The sequence below is a fragment of the Oncorhynchus mykiss genome, chromosome 23 (assembly GCF_013265735.2).
Source record: "Oncorhynchus mykiss isolate Arlee chromosome 23, USDA_OmykA_1.1, whole genome shotgun sequence".
NCBI classification, from domain to species: Eukaryota; Metazoa; Chordata; class Actinopteri; order Salmoniformes; family Salmonidae; genus Oncorhynchus; species Oncorhynchus mykiss.
The window spans coordinates 47,489,952-47,514,134 of record NC_048587.1 but is presented as its reverse complement, the minus strand read 5'-3'; the positions used below and the strand labels follow the sequence as shown (position 1 = coordinate 47,514,134).

The 24,183-nt window shown below is 47.1% G+C and overlaps 2 protein-coding genes and 3 non-coding genes across 7 annotated transcripts in view; all 5 read right to left on the bottom strand.

Annotated features, from left to right (window-relative positions):
• Positions 1-7,798: 7,798 nt before the first annotated feature.
• On the bottom strand, positions 7,799-12,527 carry rsl1d1 (ribosomal L1 domain containing 1). 2 transcript variants are annotated; one of them, XM_036960637.1, is made up of 10 exons: positions 12,377-12,527; positions 11,705-11,844; positions 11,398-11,536; positions 10,862-11,010; positions 10,431-10,532; positions 10,092-10,185; positions 9,576-9,710; positions 8,898-9,008; positions 8,169-8,303; positions 7,799-8,114 (listed from the first exon to the last, which is right to left on the bottom strand). In XM_036960637.1, exons 1-10 carry the CDS (start codon positions 12,416-12,418, stop codon positions 8,073-8,075), a joined length of 1,089 nt encoding a protein of 362 aa, XP_036816532.1. In that variant the 5' UTR covers positions 12,419-12,527; the 3' UTR covers positions 7,799-8,072. The 2 variants fall into 2 exon arrangements, with proteins under 2 accessions (XP_036816532.1, XP_036816530.1); XM_036960635.1 differs by having other exon boundaries at positions 7,799-8,303.
• Positions 9,880-10,004, bottom strand: LOC118943946. The gene has a single exon (XR_005039291.1). It is a non-coding gene; the product is annotated as a small nucleolar RNA ACA64 (small nucleolar RNA).
• On the bottom strand, positions 10,267-10,394 carry LOC118943950. The gene has a single exon (XR_005039295.1). It is a non-coding gene; the product is annotated as a small nucleolar RNA SNORA55 (small nucleolar RNA).
• Positions 11,130-11,257, bottom strand: LOC118943945. Its single transcript, XR_005039290.1, has one exon. It is a non-coding gene; the product is annotated as a small nucleolar RNA SNORA55 (small nucleolar RNA).
• A 206-nt stretch (positions 12,528-12,733) lies between the features above and the next one.
• LOC110502883 (eukaryotic peptide chain release factor GTP-binding subunit ERF3A) overlaps positions 12,734-24,183 on the bottom strand; it is a 30,220-nt gene continuing 18,770 nt past the window's right edge. The window contains exons 11-14 of one of the 2 annotated variants that reach the window (XM_021581229.2): positions 23,155-23,328; positions 13,891-13,980; positions 13,522-13,690; positions 12,734-13,380 (exon numbers count right to left, since the gene is read on the bottom strand). In XM_021581229.2, coding sequence (XP_021436904.1) covers positions 13,328-13,380; positions 13,522-13,690; positions 13,891-13,980; positions 23,155-23,328 — 486 coding nt within the window. In that variant the 3' untranslated portion in view covers positions 12,734-13,327. The remainder of the gene's footprint in view (positions 13,381-13,521; positions 13,691-13,890; positions 13,981-23,154; positions 23,329-24,183) is intronic. The other variant, XM_036960634.1, reaches the window with a different exon arrangement.

Here is a 24,183-nt window from a genome sequence, read left to right as displayed (position 1 = left end):
CAGTGGCAAACCACGTGTAGCAACACCTCTCAACGCTGTGCATTACAGGGAAGACATCCTCCTCCCTCATGTGGTACCCTTCCTGCAGGCTCATCCTAACATGACCCTCCAGCATGACAATGCCACCAGCCATACTGCTCGTTCTGTGCGTGATTTCCTGCAAGACAGGAATGTCGGTGTTCTGCCATGGTCAGCGAAGAGCCCGGATCTCAATCCCATTGAGCACGTCTGGGACCTGTTGGATCGGAGGGTGAGGGCCAGGGCCATTCCCTCCAGAAATGTCCAGGAACCTGCAGGTGCCTTGGTGGAAGAGTGGGGTAACATCTCACAACAAGTACTGGCAAATCTGGTGCAGTCCATGAGGAGGAGATGCACTGCAGTTCTTAATTCCGCTGGTGGCCACACTGTTACTTTTGATTTTGACCCCCCCCCCCCCCCCCCCCCCCCTTTGTTTAGGGAAACATTATTCAATTTCTGTTAGTCACATGTCTGTGGAACTTGTTTAGTTTGTCTGTTGTTGAATCTTGTTATGAAAATAAACGCAGTTGACAGTGAATGGACGTTTCTTTTTTTGCGGAGTTTATAACTTTATAAGTTCAGAGTCACTCGCCCCAACAGTGCGTGTGTGCTGGAGGCGAGCGATAGCTCAGGAGAGAGGGGGAAGTGTGGTGGGGGTACTTGTACCAGAAAGGGGGAGACAGACCAGGGCAGACGGTGAACAGATCGCCAAGTGTAATCCAAGCAGCAGGCAACGGGAGTAGGTGTCACACCCATTTAATGGGTGTGCTTTTATTTCTGGAGGCAGGGTCAGCTGTGAGAGACTCCTGCCATTTGATGAGATCAAAGGCTTCGACACCTCTCACGTCACACCTCAGTGCTAATTGAAGTTGTATCTGGTCTGTCTCAGTTCCAGGTTGGATGGTGTCCTCAGGTCTCTGCTGATCGTTTGCCAGAGCACCATCTGTATAGCTTGGAAAAATGAATCCTTGTCAGCAGTAATCAGCAGTAATTTTGTCCAAAATTAGGTTGTAGGTTTGGAGTTTTGATCTGCAGTGAAGGTTATGCTGTGGAGGGTAGCATCCTGAATATGTCCCTGCCCAAAAAAGTTTATCTATCTTTTTGTAAAAAACATGTTGGAAAATGTGAGAGCTCACATGCAGCTGTCTCTCTCTCTCTCTCTCATTATACTTTTTAGAGATTACTACAACAACAAAAAACATTTTTATATTGTCTTTAAACCTTTAAAGAGTTCTTCAAGGGAACCCTTTAAAGTTCTTCAAGGGAACCCCCACAGTTTCAGCTTGAAGAACCCCTAAAGCAGGGGTGTCAAAGTCAAATGGACGGAGGGCCAAATAAAAAAATCAGCTACAAGACGAGGGCCGGACTGTTCGAATGTTCATTGAAAAATTTTTAAATGACGCATATAGTCTAGTGAACCTAATTGAACCTACTGAAAACCTAACAAATATATTACAATATGATCAGATAAATAAAGCAATATTTTCTTATGGCTCTGTCAGTAATCTTTAATTTTCAACAGACACAAAAGACAAATTTCCTTTATATAAATATCCCCATAACATGAACATTAAATGAAAGAAACCGGTATTCAAGGCACCATCAGTAGACTATATTTTCTATTTTAGCAAAAGTGGGCTAAATTTACTTCAAAGAAAAAACAATAATAGCAATTTTCTATCATCCACTCAACTGAAATATTTTTAAAATATAATTGGATTGAAATACAAAAAAATAAAGTGCAAAAATCTATTAATCAAAAACAACACTTTGTTTAAGGAGAAGTAACATGCAGTGAAAACAAATATTAAATTTTAACTTTTAAACTTGAACTGAGTAAAAACTCTAAATATGTGATTGCACAGTAATGTTCACTTGTTTGAGGTTGAGGGTGATACTTGGTGGTGTCCCATCTTTTCCACAAGTTCATCAATGTTTGGGGTAAGGCTCTGAGCTGAAGAAATCCTCAGAATTGAGTGGAGGTGTTCAGCAGTAAGTCGACTTCTGTGTGATGTTTTGTTCAGGTTCATAAAAGAAAACAGTTGTTCACACAGGTATGTGCTGCCAAACATAGACAACGTTTGAGCAGCCTGGATGCGCAGCTGGGGCATTGTGCCGGGGAGGAAACGGGCGAACTCCGCAGCACCCACTGCCGCATATTTTGCCCTCAGTGCATCATTGCATTGGAGGTCAATCAACTCCATTTGGAGGTTTGGTGGTGAGCTTTCCACGTCAACAGCAAATGGGTTACCGAGCAGTTCCAACCTGCTTTTTTGTGCTTCAAAGTCAGCAAATCGGCGTCGAAAGTCAGCGGCAAGCATACCTATTTTATCAGCCAACTGTGTGCTCGGGAACGCACTGGTAGAGAGCTTCTCTTTCATGGTCTGGCAGCTGGGAAAGTGGCTCAAATTTTCTTTCCGCATCTGCGTCTCCCACAGAGTCAGTTTGGTTTTAAATGCCTTCACTGTACTGTACATATCAGAGATGACACGATCCCGACCCTGCAGCTGCAAGTTTATTGCATTCAGATGACTCGTAATGTCACACAGAAAAGCCATTTCACACAGAAACATTTCGTCTCGGAGTTGTGTTGTGTCTTTCCCTTTGCTGTCTAAGAACAGACAAATCTCCTCACGAAGCTCGAAACATCTTTGAAGCACCTTTCCCTGGCTTAGCCATCGCACCTCTGTGTGATAAGGCAAATCACCATGCTCCGTTTCTAACTCCGTCAGAAATGTCTTGAACTGGCGGTGATTCAAACCTTTGGCTCTGATAAAGTTAACTGTGCGCGTGATGATGCTCATTACATGCTCCATTTTCAAGGCTTTACCGCACAACGCTTCCTGGTGTATGATACAATGATAAGCTGTCAGCTCACCTGTCGCGTTTTCCTCTTGCATCTTTTCCCGTATCTTCGCCACCAGTCCGCTCCTGTGTCCACACATCGCAGGTGCTCCGTCGGTTGTCAAACCCACGAGTTTTTCCCAAGGCAGCTCCATCTCATTTACACATCTTGACACCTCTTCATACAAATCATGCCCCGTAGTTGTGCCATGCATAGGACGTAAAGCCAAAAACTCCTCTGTCACGCTTAGGTTGGAGTCCACTCCGCGGATGAAAATTGACAACTGGGCAATGTCAGAAATGTCGGTGCTCTCATCCACAGCCAAGGAATATGCAATAAAATCTTTTCCCTTTTTCACAAGCTGCTCTTTTAGATTGATGGACAACTGGTCTACTCTCTCGGCAATGGTGTTTCTGCTCAGACTCACATTTAAAAAGAGTTGCCTTTTTTCTGGGCAAACTTCGTCACAAACTTTAATCATGCAGTTTTTGATGAAATCCCCCTCCGTAAATGGCCGGGCTGATTTAGCGATCTCTTCTGCCAAAATAAAACTGGCCTTTTGTAGCCTTTGTTCCATGTCCATATTCTTGTTTTTGTCCGCGTGTTTCGTTTCATAATGTCGTCTCAGATTATACTCTTTCAGTACCGCCACACTTTCTCCACACAGAAGACACACAGGTTTTCCAGCTACCTTCGTGAACATATACTCCGACTCCCACCTTGTTTGAAACCCCCGGTTCTCAGTATCCACCTTCCGTTTTGCCATTTTTGATGGGTATCTGAAAGTTAATTTTACTGTGATGCTGACGACTGCTGTGCCAATAAATATTGAAATGAAGCAGCCTACTGCTCGGTGCGTCACCTTTGCATTGTGGGAAATGTAGTATTGGTGCGTGTAAAAGATCTGCGGGCTGCCGGCTTGCTGCGGGCCGGTTCTAATAATAAATCAAGATCATCCCAGGGGCCGTAAAAAACCTTCTTGCGGGCCGGATGTGGCCCGCGGGCCTTGACTCTGACATATGTGCCCTAAAGGATACTCCAGGAACCTTCTTCTTTTTTGAGTGTAATGTGTAATGTAGGGGTTAGTCCTTGTGCCACGCATAGACTGGTGAGATTTCAGAATAAAAGAGGAACTGTACTCACAGCAGGAGGGTGTTACTCATCATACAAAGTAGGTAAATATAGATTTACATTCAATTCAAACATTTAAAGTAATTATCCAGTGAAAATCAAACTTTTAAAAGTTCAAACTCTGTTAACTCATACTCAAATAAGGTTCTATACTCGTATTTGTGGCCAAAGTATTAATTGGGGAAAAAAACACTTAAAACAAATCTCAAACAGAAGGTTTAAAAATTGCTTGCTATTTCCTCATAGAGTATGATGTCATACTCCTGAAGAAGATGTGTTGGCAAATCAGAAGTTTAGAGGATGATGAGCTGGCTAATCAGCGGTCTACCTGCAATAATATTTTTTTTTATACCAATATATGGCCACACCATTCTGTTGTTGGGGTACACCCACAACATTCCAATACAGAAAAGCTACTTTTTAACATAACTACAATTTTTGGAAGGAAAACTATTTCACTCATATTGTAAGTACTTGCATTCTTTTAAAGTATATTATGTGAGCTAATCACACAAATAAAACATGAAAAAATATATTAAAACATTTTCCTTAAGTGTCATTTTTAGGGCTCCCGAGTGGCGCATCACATTTTAAGGCACTGCATCACAATGTTGCAATATGGCTGACCAGTGGCTTCAAAGTCTCTCAATGGCCAATACTTAGCATCACCAATCCATGGTTTATATACATAATTGGTTATAACTGAACACTATTACACACTGCTTCATTATTATATTGCCAATTGACTTGAAACAAAATTACCTGTCAAATCATATTCTCAGTGTCTCTCTGGTAAGTTCATTAGATGGAGTTGATGTGGTGCACTGATAAATAATGTACAGAGTGACGGCTTGCTGCCCGTTAGCGGTAACATTTCCATCCGTCGTTCAGGGCCCTTCTCTGTTGGCCCTCTCGTTCCATCGGAATCATTAGTAAGACTATTTTACACCTTCCTGACAACACTGCTGACCAAGTTAACGTCATCTTCCTGTTCCTCTGGTTGCACCTCAATGTTCCCCACCAACCAGAACACCCACCAAATGAGACTGAGGATGATTATGACAGCCCCTGCATAGATTAATAAATTGTGTCAGGATATGTCTGCAACCACCCGGTCAGCAATATGAACACTCCAACTATTTTGTGGACGACCGCAAACCAAAAGGCACATTTACAGTGATCAACTCCCTGATATCTCCTCTCCGCGACCTTCACGTCCTTTACTTATATTTGCGCCATGAAAATGAACGTCAAATCAAATTATTAGTCACATGCGGCGAATGCAACAGTGAAATGCTTACTTATGAGCCCCAAACCAACAGTGCAGTTTAAAAAAAATATGGGTAAGAAATAGAAGAAGTAATTAAAGAGCAGCACTACCCTCTGTTGTGCCTTGCAGTCGGAGGCCGAGCAGTTGCCATACCAGGCAGTGATGCAACCAGTGCTCTCGATGGTGCAGCTGTATAACCTTTTGAGGAGCTGAGGACCCATGCCAAATCTTTTCAGTCTCCTGAGGGGGAATAGGTTTTGTCGTTCCCTCTTCACAACAGTCTTGGTGTGCTTGGACCATGTTAGTTTGTTGGTGATGTGGATGCCAAGGAACTTGAAGCTTTCAACCTGCTCCACTACAGCCCCGTCCATGAAAATGGGGGCGTGCTTGGTCCTCCTTTTCCTGTAGTCTACAATCATCTCCTTTGTCTTGATCACGTTGAGGGAGAGGTTGTTGTCCTTGCACCACACGGTCAGGTCTCTGACCTCCTCCCTATAGGATGGTGTTGGAGTCGTGCCTGGCCATGTAGTCATGAGTGAACAGGGAGTACTGGAGGGGACAGAGAACACATCCCTGAGGGGCCCCCGTGTTGAGGATAAGCGTGGGGGATGTGTTGTTACCTACCCTTACCACCTGGGGCCGGCCCATCAGAAAGTCCAGGATCCAGTTACAGAGGGAGGTGTTTAGTCCCAGGGTCCTTAGCTTAGTGATGAGCTTCGAGGGCACTGTGGTGTTGAACGCTGAGCTGTAGTCAATGAATAGCATTCTCACATACAGTTGAAGTTAGAAGTTTACATACACTTAATTTTTCAACCACTCCACACATTTCTTGTTAACAAACTATAGTTTTTGCAAGTCGGTTAGGACATCTACTTTGTGCACGGTGTGCTCAGTCCTGTTTTTCCTGTAGTCCACAAATCAAAAGTTCTTTAGGGTCCAGAAAGTCATGTCATTTCCAAAAGTGGTGGATTCAGGTCGGTACACAGGTGTTGTGCACTGAAGCCTTTGGTCTGTTGGAGAGCTCAGTGCACACTCACAGAGACGCAACATGCTGAAAGCTCACAGTAAAACATTTCTAAGTACTGTAACTTTTGGTTTTCAAGACAGCTTGAAGACATCTTCTTGGATGATACTTTATCATGCAGATATTTAGAAGTTATTTTAACGTCCATCTAAAATAGGCAAGGAATGGTATTTTCTGAAGTTCCCTCGAGATCAATAAAGGCAGCTGAATACGTGACAGTAGATGCAGTCTATTCAGAAACATCCAAGTGTCTCTAAGTTTTAAAAAAGTATATCATTATTTAAGACAATCAGGATCCAACCACACTATTCCAACAGAATGTGATGAATTAATTCCTGCCCAACATACATGCTGATGGGCCTGCTCCTGACCCCCAGATCCAACTGTCTCTGCTTGAGCTTCATGACGGGTATCAGGACCAGCCCCACCACACACATCATCCTCATGGAAAGGTAGACCAGGGCAGTGGCATGTTGGGTGTACTCACACTAGAGTGGAGGAACAGCACTGCACCCAGCATCAGGGCTCCCATCACCATGACTGGTTTGTGGATGTTGGCCCAGTGATGTGGTTCTGGACACAGGATTCTCCTCACAATCTTGTTCTATAACACCATCCTCATAAGGACGCTGCAATGACTGTCTTGTCAGACTCCGCCCTCAAGTGACAAGCTGCCCTTACGGAACTGCCCTTTTCTTCAAAGCGAACGAGGTGAATAGTTTGCATCTCACCTCATGAATTAACATGTATACTTTTCCTTCTGCAATATAATTGTTTTGTCTTTAGATGCTCTTATCCAGTGAGTTGTCATATGCACTGAATACTTACAGGAGCAATTAGTTGTGCTTTCCTCAAGGGCAGGCTTTCACCTAGTCGGCCCCGGGATTCAAACCAGCAACTTTTGTTACTGGCACAATGCTCTTAACCACTAGGCTACCTGTTTACTGACCGCAGCACCCCTACTAATACTTCTGGACAGCAGCCTCCCTACTTACGTGAGCCTGACAGCTCTTCAATTCCTAGAGTTCACTCCACCCGGTTAACCACACCAAATAGGGCAGGGGTCATTCAATACTAGATAGATGTGGACCCTAGTAGGCATGGATTGTCAACTCTAACTCCAGCAGCTTTGAAATTCATGTGAAAGTGAACAATTAACTTGGCATCAAATGGCCATTACAGAAATTATATTTCAAGAATTTATGTTGAACGTGAGTAAGACCACTAGTCTGATAGAACACTCTACAGTGAACCCAGTCTGATATTAGAAAAGTAAATTTGGCCTGTAAGGATCAGGCAGCAGCCGCACGGACTGTTCATCAACAATAGCCTTGTCATCCGACAGACTACTGTATTTGGACTGAGTTCACCATGGTAAATACCACTCGAAGCTAATGCATCAGGAACCACTAAAAGCCTGATTTAATTGGTTTGCATCACATACAAATCATATTCACTAAATATTGACAGTGAGCCCATTTTGTATAAGAAATTAGACAACATACTTCAGTAGTTTTTCACATTTATAAGTTGAGTTTACACATTACATTAAACAAAACCCTTTGAGGCAGTCAGACAATTACAGCTCATTTGAGTTTGTCCTTGGATCAATTCAACAAACTGAAATGTTAACAGTTCTATATTTATAAAGAAGTCCTTTATAATCAGTGATGAAGTCAGAGTTCCATGTAGAGAAAGGGGGAGTAATACAGACATTAATGGATAGGAACGCTTTGTTCATTGAGTTGTCAAGACAAAAGTCATCGAGATTGAGGCACTTTCCTTTAAGCAGCCTTCTTGGTCCTTTTGCTTTTTCTTCTCATAGCCTTCTTCCCCCCTGTCGGGTTGGGAGCCTTCTTCCCCCCTGTCGGGTTGGGAGCCTTCTTCCCCCCTGTCGGGTTGGGAGCCTTCTTCCCCCCTGTCGGGTTGGGAGCCTTCTTCCCCCCTGTCGGGTTGGGAGCCTTCTTCCCCCCTGTCGGGTTGGGTGCCTTCTCAAGTCCCTTCTTGGTCTGCTTCTACCAGCATCAGAGAGAGGAGCAATCCATTAGCACAGTACTGAGAGGAGTCTGTAGATACATTAGTCATTTAGCATATACTTTTATCCAGAGCAACTTAGTGCAATCATCTTTAAGACAGCTAGGTTAGACAACCACATGCATAGAAAGTACATTTCTTCAATAACAGCCATCAGTAAAATCAGAGCTTGGGCGGGGGGGGGGGGGGGGGGGGGGGGGGGGGGGGGGGTCAAGGTGAGGATTATTTAAGATACTGTTTGTAGAGGTAGGTTTTCTGATGTTTCAGAAGATGGGCAGGGACTGCTATCCTAGCTTCAGGGGGAAGCTGTTTCCACCGCTGGTGTGCCAGGACAGAGGAGATTGGACTGATACAAAGTATCAAATAACCTCCAGCCTGTCAGTGTTCCCAGGGAGTGAACAGGGAGACAGCACAAAAAGGACACTGCTCCCCCGCCTCACTGGAATGAGGTTCATGCAACACTGGATTTAAGCCAAAATTCATACAGCGAGTGAACCAGGTTACGAACCATTCCCCCGACAAGTCAGCAAATATGTAATTTGACAAAAACATTCAGTATGACACGTGGTACAGACCTCCAGTTTAGCTTTTTTGCTTGGCGGTACTATGGGAACAAGCTGTGGAATCTCTTCCTCTACTTCAGCACCTGTGTTTTTTTCTGTAGACTTCTGTTTGCTTGCAGTTTTCTGAAATTCACAAAAAAAGGTTATAGGTATTCTTTATGAGCAGGAGGATGTGGGGTCTACCTGTCTATATCTATATATCTATATCTATATCTATATCTATATATATATATATATGAAATTGACCTCCGTAGCCCATACGTGGCACTAGGGGCTATTTTTATTTGACCTTTAACTAGGCAAGTCAATTAAGAAAAAATTCTTATTTTCAATGACAGCCTAGGAATAGTAGGTTAACTGCCTTGTTCAGGGGGGTGTCGGCTCAGGGATTCATTCGATCTTGCAAGCTTTCGGTTACAAGTCCAACACTAACCACTAAGCTACCTGCCGCCCCGCTATATTGATGTTCCCAGAGAGTGAACAGGGAGACGGCACAGAAAGGACAGCTCCCCTGCCTCACTGGAACGAGTTTCATATAGCACTGGATTTAAACCTAAAATCATACTGACTGTAAACCAGGTTCCGAACTAGTGCAAAGACAAGTCCTTAGAAAGATTTAGTTTGACAAAAATAGGTAACTTCAATTATCTTAAAATACTACTTACAAGCATTTGTGTGTAGCACTCCTACCTTGGCATCCATGGCTGCGCGGGCCTGTTTCTTTGTCTCCTCTAAGAGGGTCAGGTGGTTCATGTTAGAGGTGTAGATGGGCAGAGCTACTGATGACTGGCTCTTCAGGTGGATGATCTTTATCAATGGTCCTTTCTGCAAAGCAGCAAGACCGCAGCCATCTAGTCTCAAATGTACTTTCACGCATACCTTTTTAGGTCAACTTCATTTATGTGAGAAACATTTAATGGTACAGCCAAAAACATTGCCATCCTGTGTATAGCATCTGATTGTGGCCTCTTGTCAAGGGCCTTGATTTGTTGGGGTGAGGGGGCACATGGGTTTAATCCCTCTGCTATAAAGAGCAGGCAATTAGCTTAATGTACCAGTACTATAGACCTAGTAAACTCACCCCAGACAACAGCTGGGCCCAAACGTTTAACATGGGTATAACTGACATTAACGTATAATAAAAGTGTAAATATCTGTAGTGACCGTCAGTCGTGAGCTCAGGAGGATCCCTGGCAGCAAACTCACCACGCGTAGTTTGGTCACAATGGTGCTAACAGCCGAGTCGATATTCTCTGCTATTTCATCTGCAGCCATCCCAGAGTGGGCCACACGAGCCATGCTAAAACAAACAATTACATGATACAAAAGGCAGTGTGAATGAATGAATTCTATGAACACTAAGAATATTAGACACTTGCCAATTTGTGTCAAAGTCGTAGAGACAGACTCCAATAGAGAGGGAGGTCCGTCTGGATATACTTTGAGTCACTATGGCACCATCATTGCCCATGTCCAACACAGACAGGAGGACAGGGTTTGCTGGGGTGCAGTTATTCATCAAGTCAAGCGTGGAGCAGGCCTCACCAGCAGCAGCCTTTCTTAGAAATGGAGATGGTTGTTCCCTGGATGGTTCGCTGGATATCTACGGCCAGCTTCTTGCTCCGCAGGTTTACTGACAAAGGCTCCCTAAGCAGAGGAGAGGAAACACTACATTAGAACACCAGAAGGGCTGGCTTGAAGGCACATTTCAACTTAAGTGATTTGATGCATTTCAAGGCCAGGGAACAGCACTTGGGGCTATGTTGATGTTCCCAGAGAGTGAACCGGGAGACGGCACAAAAAGGACACCGCTCCCCTGCCTCACTGGAGTTAGTTTCATATTGCACTGGATTTAAACCAAAATTCATACGGAGTGTGAAACAGGTTCCGAACCAATGCAAAAATAAGACTAAATAGATTTCATTTGACTAAAATAGACAAGTTGATCAACCAATAGAACACATTTACAAGCGTACTTTTTCCTCTCGTAAAAGTGCTTGCCAATGTGTGAGGACAGCAGGCGGCGAACACGGTCGTCTGACAGGAACATGTCAAAATTCCCCAGCAGCCTTCTTTTGGCCTCAAAGGGCTTGTACTCAGTCTTCAGCATTTTGTAAGGGATCACCTATAGAAAGACAGGTATATGCCTGGGTGAGTTGAGTCATGCACCAACAAGTAAAGGAGCATATCAAAAAACAAGAAGCTCTGATCATTAATACATGCGTATACAGTATGACAGTAGGTAACTGTGTAAAAGCTGTAGAGACAGACTCCAATAGAGAGGGAGGTCCACCTGGATATACTTTGAGTCACTATGGCACCATCATTGGCCATGTCCAACACAGACAGGAGGACAGGGTTTGCTGAGGTGCACTTATTCACATTGGATGACCAAACACTAGTTACAGACTAAAGTAAATCAGATGAGATGCATTTGAGGATGAGGTAAGCACTTCGGGTGTCTAGAAAATCAATAATAATAACTAATATTATTGGTGTTAGTTAGTAATACCTCTGTGACATTCTTGACCCCTCTCTCAGCCAGCAGTTTCTTGTAGAACCTCTGGGTCTGGTCAGGGGTCATGTTAGGCTCATCTCTGGTGAAGAGACAAACCTCATCTGTGTCGGTCCGGATGCCATGAGGCAAGGGGCTGAGGGAGAAACAGAGGACTTGTGGTTATTACTGGACAGTTTCACCACTATACTGCAGGAAAAGGGGTTAATTGCTCCACACATTCAATGTATTTTCCCATAGCTATGCCTGTATTATGTAACCATGTTGGTTTGTAGCTCTGGACAGTGTTGGCAGAGGGACTCACATGCGGATGGTCTGGGCCTGCTTGGGGATTTTCCATAGTGTAAAGAGGAGGGATAGGTGTTGACTCTCGTCCAGGAGCAGAGAGTCTGGGGTAGACTTAGTCTTCAGGAAAGCCAGCAGTGCTTGAACTGCTTTCTTCACCTGGGAACACAATGAGAAGTTATGAATAAATGTAAAAACAGTGACAAATTAATCTGTAATTTTGTTCAAATAGACAACACATTGACCAAATGCAAATAACCAGCCGCATTAGGTTAACTAGTTAAGTTACACAAATCGTCCTGAACAAGTCAGCTCAGATGAGAAAGCGAACGATAGCTAGCCAACGTTACAACTTTTTACCCATTTTAACCTACAAAAGTCGGACTAGTAAAGGGTCGACATTTTTCCAACGACAGTGGTACCAAGAACCAATGGAAGGAGTTGTAGAATACTCCGAAAGTGTGTTCACAGCGTTTCCAGTTAAGACACAGAAAATAAGTGACTTGCCTCGTGTTGCGAACTATCCGACCGCACAAGCTAACGCTAGCTAGCTTGCTATCCAGCTGGTTGCTAGCTCCAAAGAAAGCTGGCTTACAAAACATAACCTACTGATATCACCCCGCTTTTCCTGGCATCCATATAACTACACTTTTGTTAAAGAAGACATTATCAAAGTGATTTTAGACATTACCTGTACCCGGTCCAGCGCCAACTCCTCAGGTTTGTCTGCCATGCTTCTTCACGTGTTTTATCCGGGGTAACGCATGCGCATATCGATTGGCTCACGTCACTCTTGCAATTGAAACTTCCCAACTTTATTTGCGAACAGTTTGAGGACAATTCAAAAAGGTCACTAGTTACCGCCACAAAGTCCTAAACCCCGCCCATTTCTACAATTTGATCGGATTTAAACCTAACCTCAACCCCTCTGCTAACCTTAACCATAACCTTACATTTAAACCAATTTTGACTTTGTGGCTGTGGTAACCAGTGGAAACCATTCCGAAAGACCAAATGAACATTGTAAAAAATGGAGAAAAACAGAGCCTTTAATTTTTCTCTCAGTTTGATACTTTATTTTCATTGTTGTTGATTGGTAACATGACAACACACGTTCACAACAGGAACCATGTTTGTTTGATTGTGTGCGTGTGAACATACCAGATTAGGATTTTGGTATGGCGATACCTACAACCAAAATATTACCATTTTGGTATAATATTTTGGATTTGAATGCGTATAACAAGCTAATTATGGTCCAAACGTGATGTAACCGGATGCAACGCTAGTCCCTTCCTTTCCAAACGAAGTAACAACGCATACATTCCCATTTCCAAAACAAAAGGTGGACCAGCACAGAGTGAGATTGGCCTGGGAAAGGGTAGTGGCTACATTAGTGGCATAGCTGAGCTCTCAATATGAGAAAGCTGACACACTGGACTTGTCTTTCATTAACATTGTTCATCATAAAAACTGATTCAGTCACTTTTTAAAGTTTCTTCTTTATTTTCAAACATGATTTGTTCTCCTCCTCATCTTCAACAGATAGTGTGGTATGTAAGAGGGGGTGGCTGGCTAGGTAGGCGTCAGCAGCTTCCTCCTCTTTCATGACAACTGTCCCAGGATTCCATGCTGCTTCACATTAGTCCTTCTCTGGTACCAGCTTCAGCACTTTGCCAATAGCAATGGTTTTGCCTGAAAAGGGAGACAATTCCATACTTATAAAAACGTTTAATACTCCATTTGCCACTGGTTTTGTTGTTTAAAGCTTTCTCCTATTTCATCAATAGAAACAAAACATGGTATAAAACAATCCCACAGTAACACACACACAACCTTCATCTCGTAGGGTGAACCTCCCCATCTGTGGGAAGTCTTTGAAGGTCTCGAGGCAGATGGTTCCAGCACAACGTAGCCGGGCGATGCACACCTGGTCCTGTTTGACAAAGCGAGGTCGCGTCTTGCTCTTCTCACCGGTCTTCTTGTCCACTAGACAGATTAAGGCCTGAGGAGAGAATTGACTTGAATACAGGTTTATTTACTAATGAACATTATTCACTGACAGAGAAGATACCTGTGGTGGGTAGGCTATACTTGGATAGAGACCCGGTTGGGTTAGGAGACGTTAACAAGCTAATGTAACTTAGTAACTCACTGTGATAAGGTTAGGGGTTGTTAACAAGTTAATGTAACTTAGTAACTCACTGTGATTTGTACTTCTTCAATACAGGTGTGGATGTGTAGGACTGCGTTGTAACCTGGGCAGATGATGGATTTATGCTCAATGATGACAATCTGAAAACAAAAGTATTTAAAAAAAATAAGTACTGGAGTTTACATACAGCTGAAGTCGGAAGTTTACATATACCTTGGCCAAATACATTTAAACTTTTTCACAATTCCTGACATTTAATTCTAGTAAAAATTCCCTGTCTTAGGTCAGTTTGGATCACCACTTTATTTTAAGAATGTGAAATGTCAGAATAATAGTAGAGAGAATGATTTATTTCAGCTTTTATTTCTTTCATCACGTTCCCAGTGGGTCAGAAGTTGACATACACTCAATTAGTATTTGGTAGCATTGTCTTTAAATTGTTTCTTGGGTCAAACATGTCGGGTAGCCTTCCACAAGCTTCCCACAATAAATTGGGTGAATTTTGGCCCATTCCTCCTGGCAGAGCTGGTGTAACTAGGTCAGATTTGTAGGCCTCCTTGCTCACACATGCTTTTTCAGTTCTGCCCACACATTTTCTATAGGACTGTGGTCAGGATATTGTGATGGCCACTCCAATACCTTGACTTTGTTGTCCTTAACTTGTTGAGTGTAGGGGGCAGTATTTTGATTTTTGGATGAAAAACATACCCATATGAAACTGCCTATAACAGAACTGATATTGTAGGCGAAAACCTGAGGAAAATCAAACCAGGAAGTGGCTTCTATTTTGAAAGCTCCATGTTCCATAGCCTGCCTTCGCTCCATTTAAAGGGATATCAACCAGATTCCTTTTCCAATCACTTCCTCAAGGTGTCAGTCTTTAGACATAGTTTAGACACATGCCCCGTCGTGACCGCTCGAGCCTGTGGATTTCTGAAAATAACGCACCAAACAAATTGAGGTATTTTGGATATAAAAATAATCTTTATGGAACAAAAGGAACATTTATTGTGTAACTGGGGGTCTCGTGAGTGAAAACATCTGAAGATCATCAAAGGTAAACGATTTAATCTATTGCTTTTCTGACTTTCGTGACCAATCTACTTGGCTGCTAGGTGTTTGTAATATTTTGTCTACTGAGAGATGTTCTTACATAAACGCTTGTTATGCTTTCGCCGAAAAGCTGTATTGAAATCTGACACGCCAGGTGGATTAACAACAAGCTAAGGTGTGTTTTGCTATATTGCACTTGTGATTTCATGAAAATTAAATATGTTTAGTAATTTAATTTGAATTTGGTGCAGCGGGTGGTGATGAAAATTATCCCGCTAACGGGATGGGTTGCGTCAAGAAGTTAAGCTATTTTGCCACAACTTTGGAAGTATGCTTGGGGTCTTTGTCCATTTGGAAGACCCATTTGCGACCAAGCTTTAACCGATGTCTTGATGTTGCTTCAATATATTCACATAATTTTCCTCATCATGATGCTATCTATTTTGTGAAGTGCGCCAGTCCCTCCTGCAGCAAAGCACCGCCACAACATGATGCTGCCACCCCCGTGCGGTCCGATGGTGTTTATACTTGCGTACTATTGTTTGTACAGATGAACGTGGTACCTTCAGGCATTTGGAAATTGCTCCCAAGGATGAACCAGACTCGTGAAGGTCTACAATTGTTTTTCTGAGGTCTTGGCTGATTTCCCCATGATGTCAAGCAAAGAGGCACTGAGTATGAAGGTAGGCCTTGAAATACATCCACAGATACACCTCCAATTGACTCAATGATGTAAATTAGCCTATCAGAAGCATCTAAAGCCATGGCATAATTTTCTGGAATTTTCCAAGCTGTTTAAAGGCACAGTCAACTTGGTGTATGTAATCTTCTGACCCACTGGAATTGTGATACAGTGGATTATTGTCACACCCTGGTCAAAGTATTTTGTGTTTATCTTTATTTATTTGGTCAGGCCAGGGTGTGGCATGGGTTTTTGTATGTGGTGTGTATGTATGGGGATTGTAGATTGTGGATGGGGATTGTATGGGGATGGGGATTGTAGTGGGGATTGTTGTCTATGGCTGTCTGAAGTGGTTCTCAATCAGAGGCAGGTGTTTATCGTTGTCTCTGATTGGGAACCATATTTAGGCAGCCATATTCTTTGAGTTTGTCGTGGGTGATTGTCCTTAGTGTCCTGATGTCATTGTTCTGTGTTAGGTTACACAAGTATAGGCTGTTTCGGTTTTCGTTAAGTTTATTGTTTTGATAGTGTTTGTGTTTAGTGTGTTACTTCATTAAACATGGATTGCAATAGACACGCCGCATTTTGGTCCGACTCTCCTTCTCATCAAGAAAACCGTTACAGAATCACCCACCCTAAGGACCAAGCAGCGTGTCAACAGGCAGGAGCAGCGCGAGGAGATGCGCAATAAGGATTTCTGGACATGGGAGGAAATCCTCGACGGGAGAGGACCCTGGGCTAAACCAGGGGAGTGTAGCCGCCCAAAGGTGCAGCGGGAGAAGAAACAACAGGAGCAGCCCAAAGAGGAGTACAGTATGGAGTATACGACTTGGGAGGAGATCGACAGGTGGGCGGCCGACCCAGGGAGAGTGCCGGAGCCCGCCTGGGATTCGATGGAGCAGTGCGCGGAAGGTTATCAGAGAATGGAGTTGGCGAAGCAGGCACGGCGGCGCGGAAGGAAGCCCCAGAGTCAGCCCCAAAAATTTCTTGGGGGGGGGCTCAGGGAGAGTGTGGCAGAGTCAGGGTTCAGACCTGAGCCAACTCCCCCTGTTTATCGTGAGGAGCCAAGGAGGAGACCAGAACCAGAGCCGGTGTTGGAGGTGAGCGAAGCAGAGACTGTGAAGGAGTTAATGGGGAAATTGGAGGAGAGAGAAATGAGGGAGTTGCTGTGTTGGTGCATTTTGCATAGAATTCGCCTGACGGAACGTGTCAGGGATTTGATGGCACCTGGGTTAGCGCTCCATACTCGTCCTGAGGTGCGTTTTAGTCGGCTGGTGAAGTTGGTTCCAGTCTCACGCATCAGGCCTCCTGTGCCCATCCCTAGCCTTGCACGTCCTGTGCCAGCACTACGCATCAGGCCTACAGTGCGCCTCGCCTGTTCAGCGCAGCCAGAGCCTCTCTCCTCTCATGCGCTATCGGAGTCTTCCGCCTGTTCAGCGCAGCCAGAGCCTTTCTCCTCTCCTGCGCTGCCGGAGTCTCCCGCCTGTTCAGCGCAGCCAGAGCCTCTCTTCTCTCCTGCGCTATCGGAGTCTCCCGCCTGTTCAGCGCAGCCAGAGCCTTTCTCCTCTCCTGCGCTGTCGGAGTCTCCCGCCTGTTCAGCGCAGCCAGAGCCTCTCTTATCTCCTGCGCTATCGGAGTCTCCCGACTGTTCAGCGCAGCCAGAGCCTTTCTACTCTCCTGCGCTGCCGGAGTCTCCCGCCTGTTCAGCGCAGCCAGAGCCTTTCTGCTCTCCTGTGCTGCCGGAATCTCCCGCCTGTTCAGCGCAGCCGGAGCCTCTCTCCTCTCCTGCGCTGCCGGAGTCTCCCGCCTGTTCAGCGTAGCCAGAACTGCCAGTCTGCATGAAGCAGCCCGAGCTGCCAGTCTGCAATGAGCTGCCAGTCTGCAAGGAGCTGCCAGCCTGCAAGGAGCTGTCAGTCTGCATGGAGCAGCCTGAGCTGTCAGTCTGCATGGAGCAGCCTGAGCTGTCAGTCGGCATGGAGCAGCCTGAGCTGTCAGTCGGCATGAAGCAGCCCGAGCTGCCAGTCTGCAATGAGCTGCCAGTCTGCAATGAGCTGCCAGTCTGCAATGAGCTGCCAGTCTGCAATGAGCTGCCAGTCTGTAAGGAGCTGCCAGTCTGCAAGGAGCAGCCAGAGCTGTCAGTCTACATGAAGCAGCCAGAGCTGCCAGTCTGCAAGGAGCTGCCAGTCTGCAAGGAGCTGCCAGTCTGCAAGGAGCTGCCAGTCTGCAAGGAGCTGCCAGTTTGCAAGGAGCTGCCAGTCTGCATAGAGCTGCCAGTCTGCAAGGAGCTGCCTGTCTGCAGGATGCCGCCAAAGCTGCCAGTCTGCAAGGAGCCGCCAGAGCTGCCAGTCTGCAAGGAGCCGCCAGAGCTGCCAGTCTGCAAGGAGCCGCCAGAGCTGCCAGTCAGCATGGAGCAGCCAGGGCCGCCAGTCAGCATGGAGCAGCCAGGGCCGCCAGTCAGCATGGAGCAGCCAGGGCCGCCAGTCAGCATGGAGCAGCCAGGGCCGCCAGTCAGCATGGAGCAGCCAGTCAGCATGGAGCAGCCAGTCAGCATGGAGCAGCCAGAGCAGCCAGTCAGCATGGAGCAGCAAGAGCAGCCAGTCAGCATGGAGCAGCCAGAGCTGCCAGTCAGCATGGAGCAGCCAGTCAGCATGGGGCAGCCAGAGCTGCCAGTCAGCATGGAGCAGCCAGTCAGCATGGAGCAGCCAGAGCTGCCAGTCATCATGGAGCAGCCAGAGCTGCCAGTCATCATGGAGCAGCCAGTCAGCATGGAGCAGCCAGAGCTGCCAGTCGACCAGACTCTTCCAGATCTGCCAGTCGACCAGACTCTTCCAGATCTGCCAGTCGACCAGACTCTTCCAGATCTGCCAGTCGACCAGACTCTTCCAGATCTGCCAGTCGACCAGACTCTTCCAGATCTGCCAGTCGACCAGACTCTTCCAGATCTGCCAGTCGACCAGACTCTTCCAGATCTGCCAGCCGGCCAGGATCTGGTAGATTCATCAACCTGCCTGAGCTTCCTCTCACTCCTGAGCTTCCCCTCAGTCCCGAGCTGCCTCAGTCCCGAGCTGCCCCTCAGTCCCGAGCTGCCCCTCAGTCCCGAGCTGCCCCTCAGTCCCGAGCTGCCCCTCAGTCCCGAGCTGCCCCTCAGTCCCGAGCTGCCCCTCAGTCCCGAGCTGCCCCTCAGTCCCGAGCTGCCCCTCAGTCCCGAGCTGCCCCTCAGTCCCGAGCTGCCCCTCAGTCCCGATCTGCTCCACAGTCCAGTGGGGTTCTGGGTGAGGACTACTAGGCCATGGTCGGCGGCGAGGGTGGACTATCCAGGGACGCGAGGAGAAGGGACTAAGACATTGATTGAGTGGGGGCCACGTCCCGCGCCGGAGCCGCCACCATGGACAGACGCCCACCCGGACCCTCCCTATTGTTTTGAGGTGCGTTCGGGAGTCCGCACCTTAGGGGGGGGTTCTGTCACACCCTGGTCAAAGTATTTTGTGTTTATCTTTATTTATTTGGTCAGGCCAGGGTGTGGCATGGGTTTTTGTATGTGGTGTGTATGTATGGGGATTGTAGATTGTGGATGGGGATTGTATGGGGATGGGGATTGTAGTGGGGATTGTTGTCTATGGCTGTCTGAAGTGGTTCTCAATCAGAGGCAGGTGTTTATCGTTGTCTCTGATTGGGAACCATATTTAGGCAGCCATATTCTTTGAGTTTGTCGTGGGTGATTGTCCTTAGTGTCCTGATGTCATTGTTCTGTGTTAGGTTACACAAGTATAGGCTGTTTCGGTTTTCGTTAAGTTTATTGTTTTGATAGTGTTTGTGTTTAGTGTGTTACTTCATTAAACATGGATTGCAATAGACACGCCGCATTTTGGTCCGACTCTCCTTCTCATCAAGAAAACCGTTACAGAATCACCCACCCTAAGGACCAAGCAGCGTGTCAACAGGCAGGAGCAGCGCGAGGAGATGCGCAATAAGGATTTCTGGACATGGGAGGAAATCCTCGACGGGAGAGGACCCTGGGCTAAACCAGGGGAGTGTAGCCGCCCAAAGGTGCAGCGGGAGAAGAAACAACAGGAGCAGCCCAAAGAGGAGTACAGTATGGAGTATACGACTTGGGAGGAGATCGACAGGTGGGCGGCCGACCCAGGGAGAGTGCCGGAGCCCGCCTGGGATTCGATGGAGCAGTGCGCGGAAGGTTATCAGAGAATGGAGTTGGCGAAGCAGGCACGGCGGCGCGGAAGGAAGCCCCAGAGTCAGCCCCAAAAATTTCTTGGGGGGGGGCTCAGGGAGAGTGTGGCAGAGTCAGGGTTCAGACCTGAGCCAACTCCCCCTGTTTATCGTGAGGAGCCAAGGAGGAGACCAGAACCAGAGCCGGTGTTGGAGGTGAGCGAAGCAGAGACTGTGAAGGAGTTAATGGGGAAATTGGAGGAGAGAGAAATGAGGGAGTTGCTGTGTTGGTGCATTATGCATAGAATTCGCCTGACGGAACGTGTCAGGGATTTGATGGCACCTGGGTTAGCGCTCCATACTCGTCCTGAGGTGCGTTTTAGTCGGCTGGTGAAGTTGGTTCCAGTCTCACGCATCAGGCCTCCTGTGCCCATCCCTAGCCTTGCACGTCCTGTGCCAGCACTACGCATCAGGCCTACAGTGCGCCTCGCCTGTTCAGCGCAGCCAGAGCCTCTCTCCTCTCATGCGCTATCGGAGTCTTCCGCCTGTTCAGCGCAGCCAGAGCCTTTCTCCTCTCCTGCGCTGCCGGAGTCTCCCGCCTGTTCAGCGCAGCCAGAGCCTCTCTTCTCTCCTGCGCTATCGGAGTCTCCCGCCTGTTCAGCGCAGCCAGAGCCTTTCTCCTCTCCTGCGCTGTCGGAGTCTCCCGCCTGTTCAGCGCAGCCAGAGCCTCTCTTATCTCCTGCGCTATCGGAGTCTCCCGACTGTTCAGCGCAGCCAGAGCCTTTCTACTCTCCTGCGCTGCCGGAGTCTCCCGCCTGTTCAGCGCAGCCAGAGCCTTTCTGCTCTCCTGTGCTGCCGGAATCTCCCGCCTGTTCAGCGCAGCCGGAGCCTCTCTCCTCTCCTGCGCTGCCGGAGTCTCCCGCCTGTTCAGCGTAGCCAGAACTGCCAGTCTGCATGAAGCAGCCCGAGCTGCCAGTCTGCAATGAGCTGCCAGTCTGCAAGGAGCTGCCAGCCTGCAAGGAGCTGTCAGTCTGCATGGAGCAGCCTGAGCTGTCAGTCTGCATGGAGCAGCCTGAGCTGTCAGTCGGCATGGAGCAGCCTGAGCTGTCAGTCGGCATGAAGCAGCCCGAGCTGCCAGTCTGCAATGAGCTGCCAGTCTGCAATGAGCTGCCAGTCTGCAATGAGCTGCCAGTCTGTAAGGAGCTGCCAGTCTGTAAGGAGCTGCCAGTCTGCAAGGAGCAGCCAGAGCTGTCAGTCTACATGAAGCAGCCAGAGCTGCCAGTCTGCAAGGAGCTGCCAGTCTGCAAGGAGCTGCCAGTCTGCAAGGAGCTGCCAGTCTGCAAGGAGCTGCCAGTCTGCAAGGAGCTGCCAGTTTGCAAGGAGCTGCCAGTCTGCATAGAGCTGCCAGTCTGCAAGGAGCTGCCTGTCTGCAGGATGCCGCCAAAGCTGCCAGTCTGCAAGGAGCCGCCAGAGCTGCCAGTCTGCAAGGAGCCGCCAGAGCTGCCAGTCTGCAAGGAGCCGCCAGAGCTGCCAGTCAGCATGGAGCAGCCAGGGCCGCCAGTCAGCATGGAGCAGCCAGGGCCGCCAGTCAGCATGGAGCAGCCAGGGCCGCCAGTCAGCATGGAGCAGCCAGGGCCGCCAGTCAGCATGGAGCAGCCAGTCAGCATGGAGCAGCCAGTCAGCATGGAGCAGCCAGAGCAGCCAGTCAGCATGGAGCAGCAAGAGCAGCCAGTCAGCATGGAGTAGCCAGAGCTGCCAGTCAGCATGGAGCAGCCAGTCAGCATGGGGCAGCCAGAGCTGCCAGTCAGCATGGAGCAGCCAGTCAGCATGGAGCAGCCAGAGCTGCCAGTCATCATGGAGCAGCCAGAGCTGCCAGTCATCATGGAGCAGCCAGTCAGCATGGAGCAGCCAGAGCTGCCAGTCGACCAGACTCTTCCAGATCTGCCAGTCGACCAGACTCTTCCAGATCTGCCAGTCGACCAGACTCTTCCAGATCTGCCAGTCGACCAGACTCTTCCAGATCTGCCAGTCGACCAGACTCTTCCAGATCTGCCAGTCGACCAGACTCTTCCAGATCTGCCAGTCGACCAGACTCTTCCAGATCTGCCAGCCGGCCAGGATCTGGTAGATTCATCAACCTGCCTGAGCTTCCTCTCACTCCTGAGCTTCCCCTCAGTCCCGAGCTGCCTCAGTCCCGAGCTGCCCCTCAGTCCCGAGCTGCCCCTCAGTCCCGAGCTGCCCCTCAGTCCCGAGCTGCCCCTCAGTCCCGAGCTGCCCCTCAGTCCCGAGCTGCCCCTCAGTCCCGATCTGCTCCACAGTCCAGTGGGGTTCTGGGTGAGGACTACTAGGCCATGGTCGGCGGCGAGGGTGGACTATCCAGGGACGCGAGGAGAAGGGACTAAGACATTGATTGAGTGGGGGCCACGTCCCGCGCCGGAGCCGCCACCATGGACAGACGCCCACCCGGACCCTCCCTATTGTTTTGAGGTGCGTTCGGGAGTCCGCACCTTAGGGGGGGGTTCTGTCACACCCTGGTCAAAGTATTTTGTGTTTATCTTTATTTATTTGGTCAGGCCAGGGTGTGGCATGGGTTTTTGTATGTGGTGTGTATGTATGGGGATTGTAGATTGTGGATGGGGATTGTATGGGGATGGGGATTGTAGTGGGGATTGTTGTCTATGGCTGTCTGAAGTGGTTCTCAATCAGAGGCAGGTGTTTATCGTTGTCTCTGATTGGGAACCATATTTAGGCAGCCATATTCTTTGAGTTTGTCGTGGGTGATTGTCCTTAGTGTCCTGATGTCATTGTTCTGTGTTAGGTTACACAAGTATAGGCTGTTTCGGTTTTCGTTAAGTTTATTGTTTTGATAGTGTTTGTGTTTAGTGTGTTACTTCATTAAACATGGATTGCAATAGACACGCCGCATTTTGGTCCGACTCTCCTTCTCATCAAGAAAACCGTTACAATTATAAATGAAATAATCTGTCTGTAAACAATTGTTGTAATAATGACTTGTGTCATGCACAAAGTAGATGTCCTAACCAACTTGCCAACACTATAGTTTGTTAACAAGAAATTTGTGGAGTGGTTGAAAAACAAGTTTTAATGACTCCAACCTAAGTGTATGTAAACTTCCAACTTCAACTGTATTTAGTCAACCCAACCTACCATCGCTATCATTTAGCATTTCCCTGATGCAGTGTATCTTTGTAAACTAATCCTAGACAATGATAACATATGCCATTTATTTAGCAGAAGCTTTTATCCAAAGCAATTTACAGTCATGTGTGCATACACTGTACATTTTACATACGGGTGGTCCGGGAATGGAACCCACTATCCTGGCATTGCAAGCGCCATGCTCTACCAACCGATCTAAAATTACCTTAGTCATGTCCTAAGGAACGTAGCCTACCTGAGCGTCAAAAGTGCGTCCGGAGTGGCAGAGGTTCTCAGCATTACAGAGGATGAAGCCAGGCAGGATCTCCTCCTCCTCGATGCCCTTCAGCCTTAGCTTCAGGTTCTCTCCAGGAACAGCTTCATCTGTCTCCACCTCGTCAGACAGCAGGCTCAGCACCTCCACTGTGTGCTGGGGGTGGGGATAACACATCACATGTATCATAGTGCTGTATATACACCGAGTATACAAAACAAAAACTATTATCCCTTATTGATGTCACTAAATCCACTTCAAATCAGTGTAGATGAAGGGGAGGAGACAGGTTAAAGAAAGATTTTTAAGCCTTGAGACAATTGAGACATGGATTGTGTATGTGTGCCATTCAGAGGGTGAATGGGCAAAACAGATTTAAGATCCTTTGAACAGGGTATGGTAGTAGGTGCCAGGTGCACCAGTTTGAGTGTGTCAAGAACTGCAACGCTGCTGGGTTTTCACACTCAACAGTTTCCTGTGTGTATCAAGAATGGTCCACCACCCAAAGGACATCCAGCCAACTTGACAACTATGAGAAGCATTGGAATCAACATGAGCCAGCATCCCTGTGGAACGCTTTCAACACCTTGTAGAGTCCATGCCCCGATGAATTGAGGCTGTTCTGAGGGCAAAAGGGGGTGCTAATCAATATTAGGAAGATGTTCTTAATGTTTTGTACACTCAGTGTATATGTTATACAACAAGTAATATATTAGTAATCTTAAAATCGCAAGATAAACTGGGTCTGGGAAGGGAAATATAACATTAGAACCTGAAGTAAAGTATTTAACACAGATGCGTACATGTTGGAGAATCCAAACCTGAAGTGCATGGTAATGTTGGAAGTCTGGAGTCACTTTTACAATTTAAAGATACATTATTTAGCAGACGTTTTTCTGCAGAGCATCTGCCAAAGGAATTAAAAAGTACATGTAAATTGTGAAAGGGTCTCCTGTACACTTGTGTAATGTATACTCTCCAGGACAGATGAATGACCTATGGAGAGCCTTA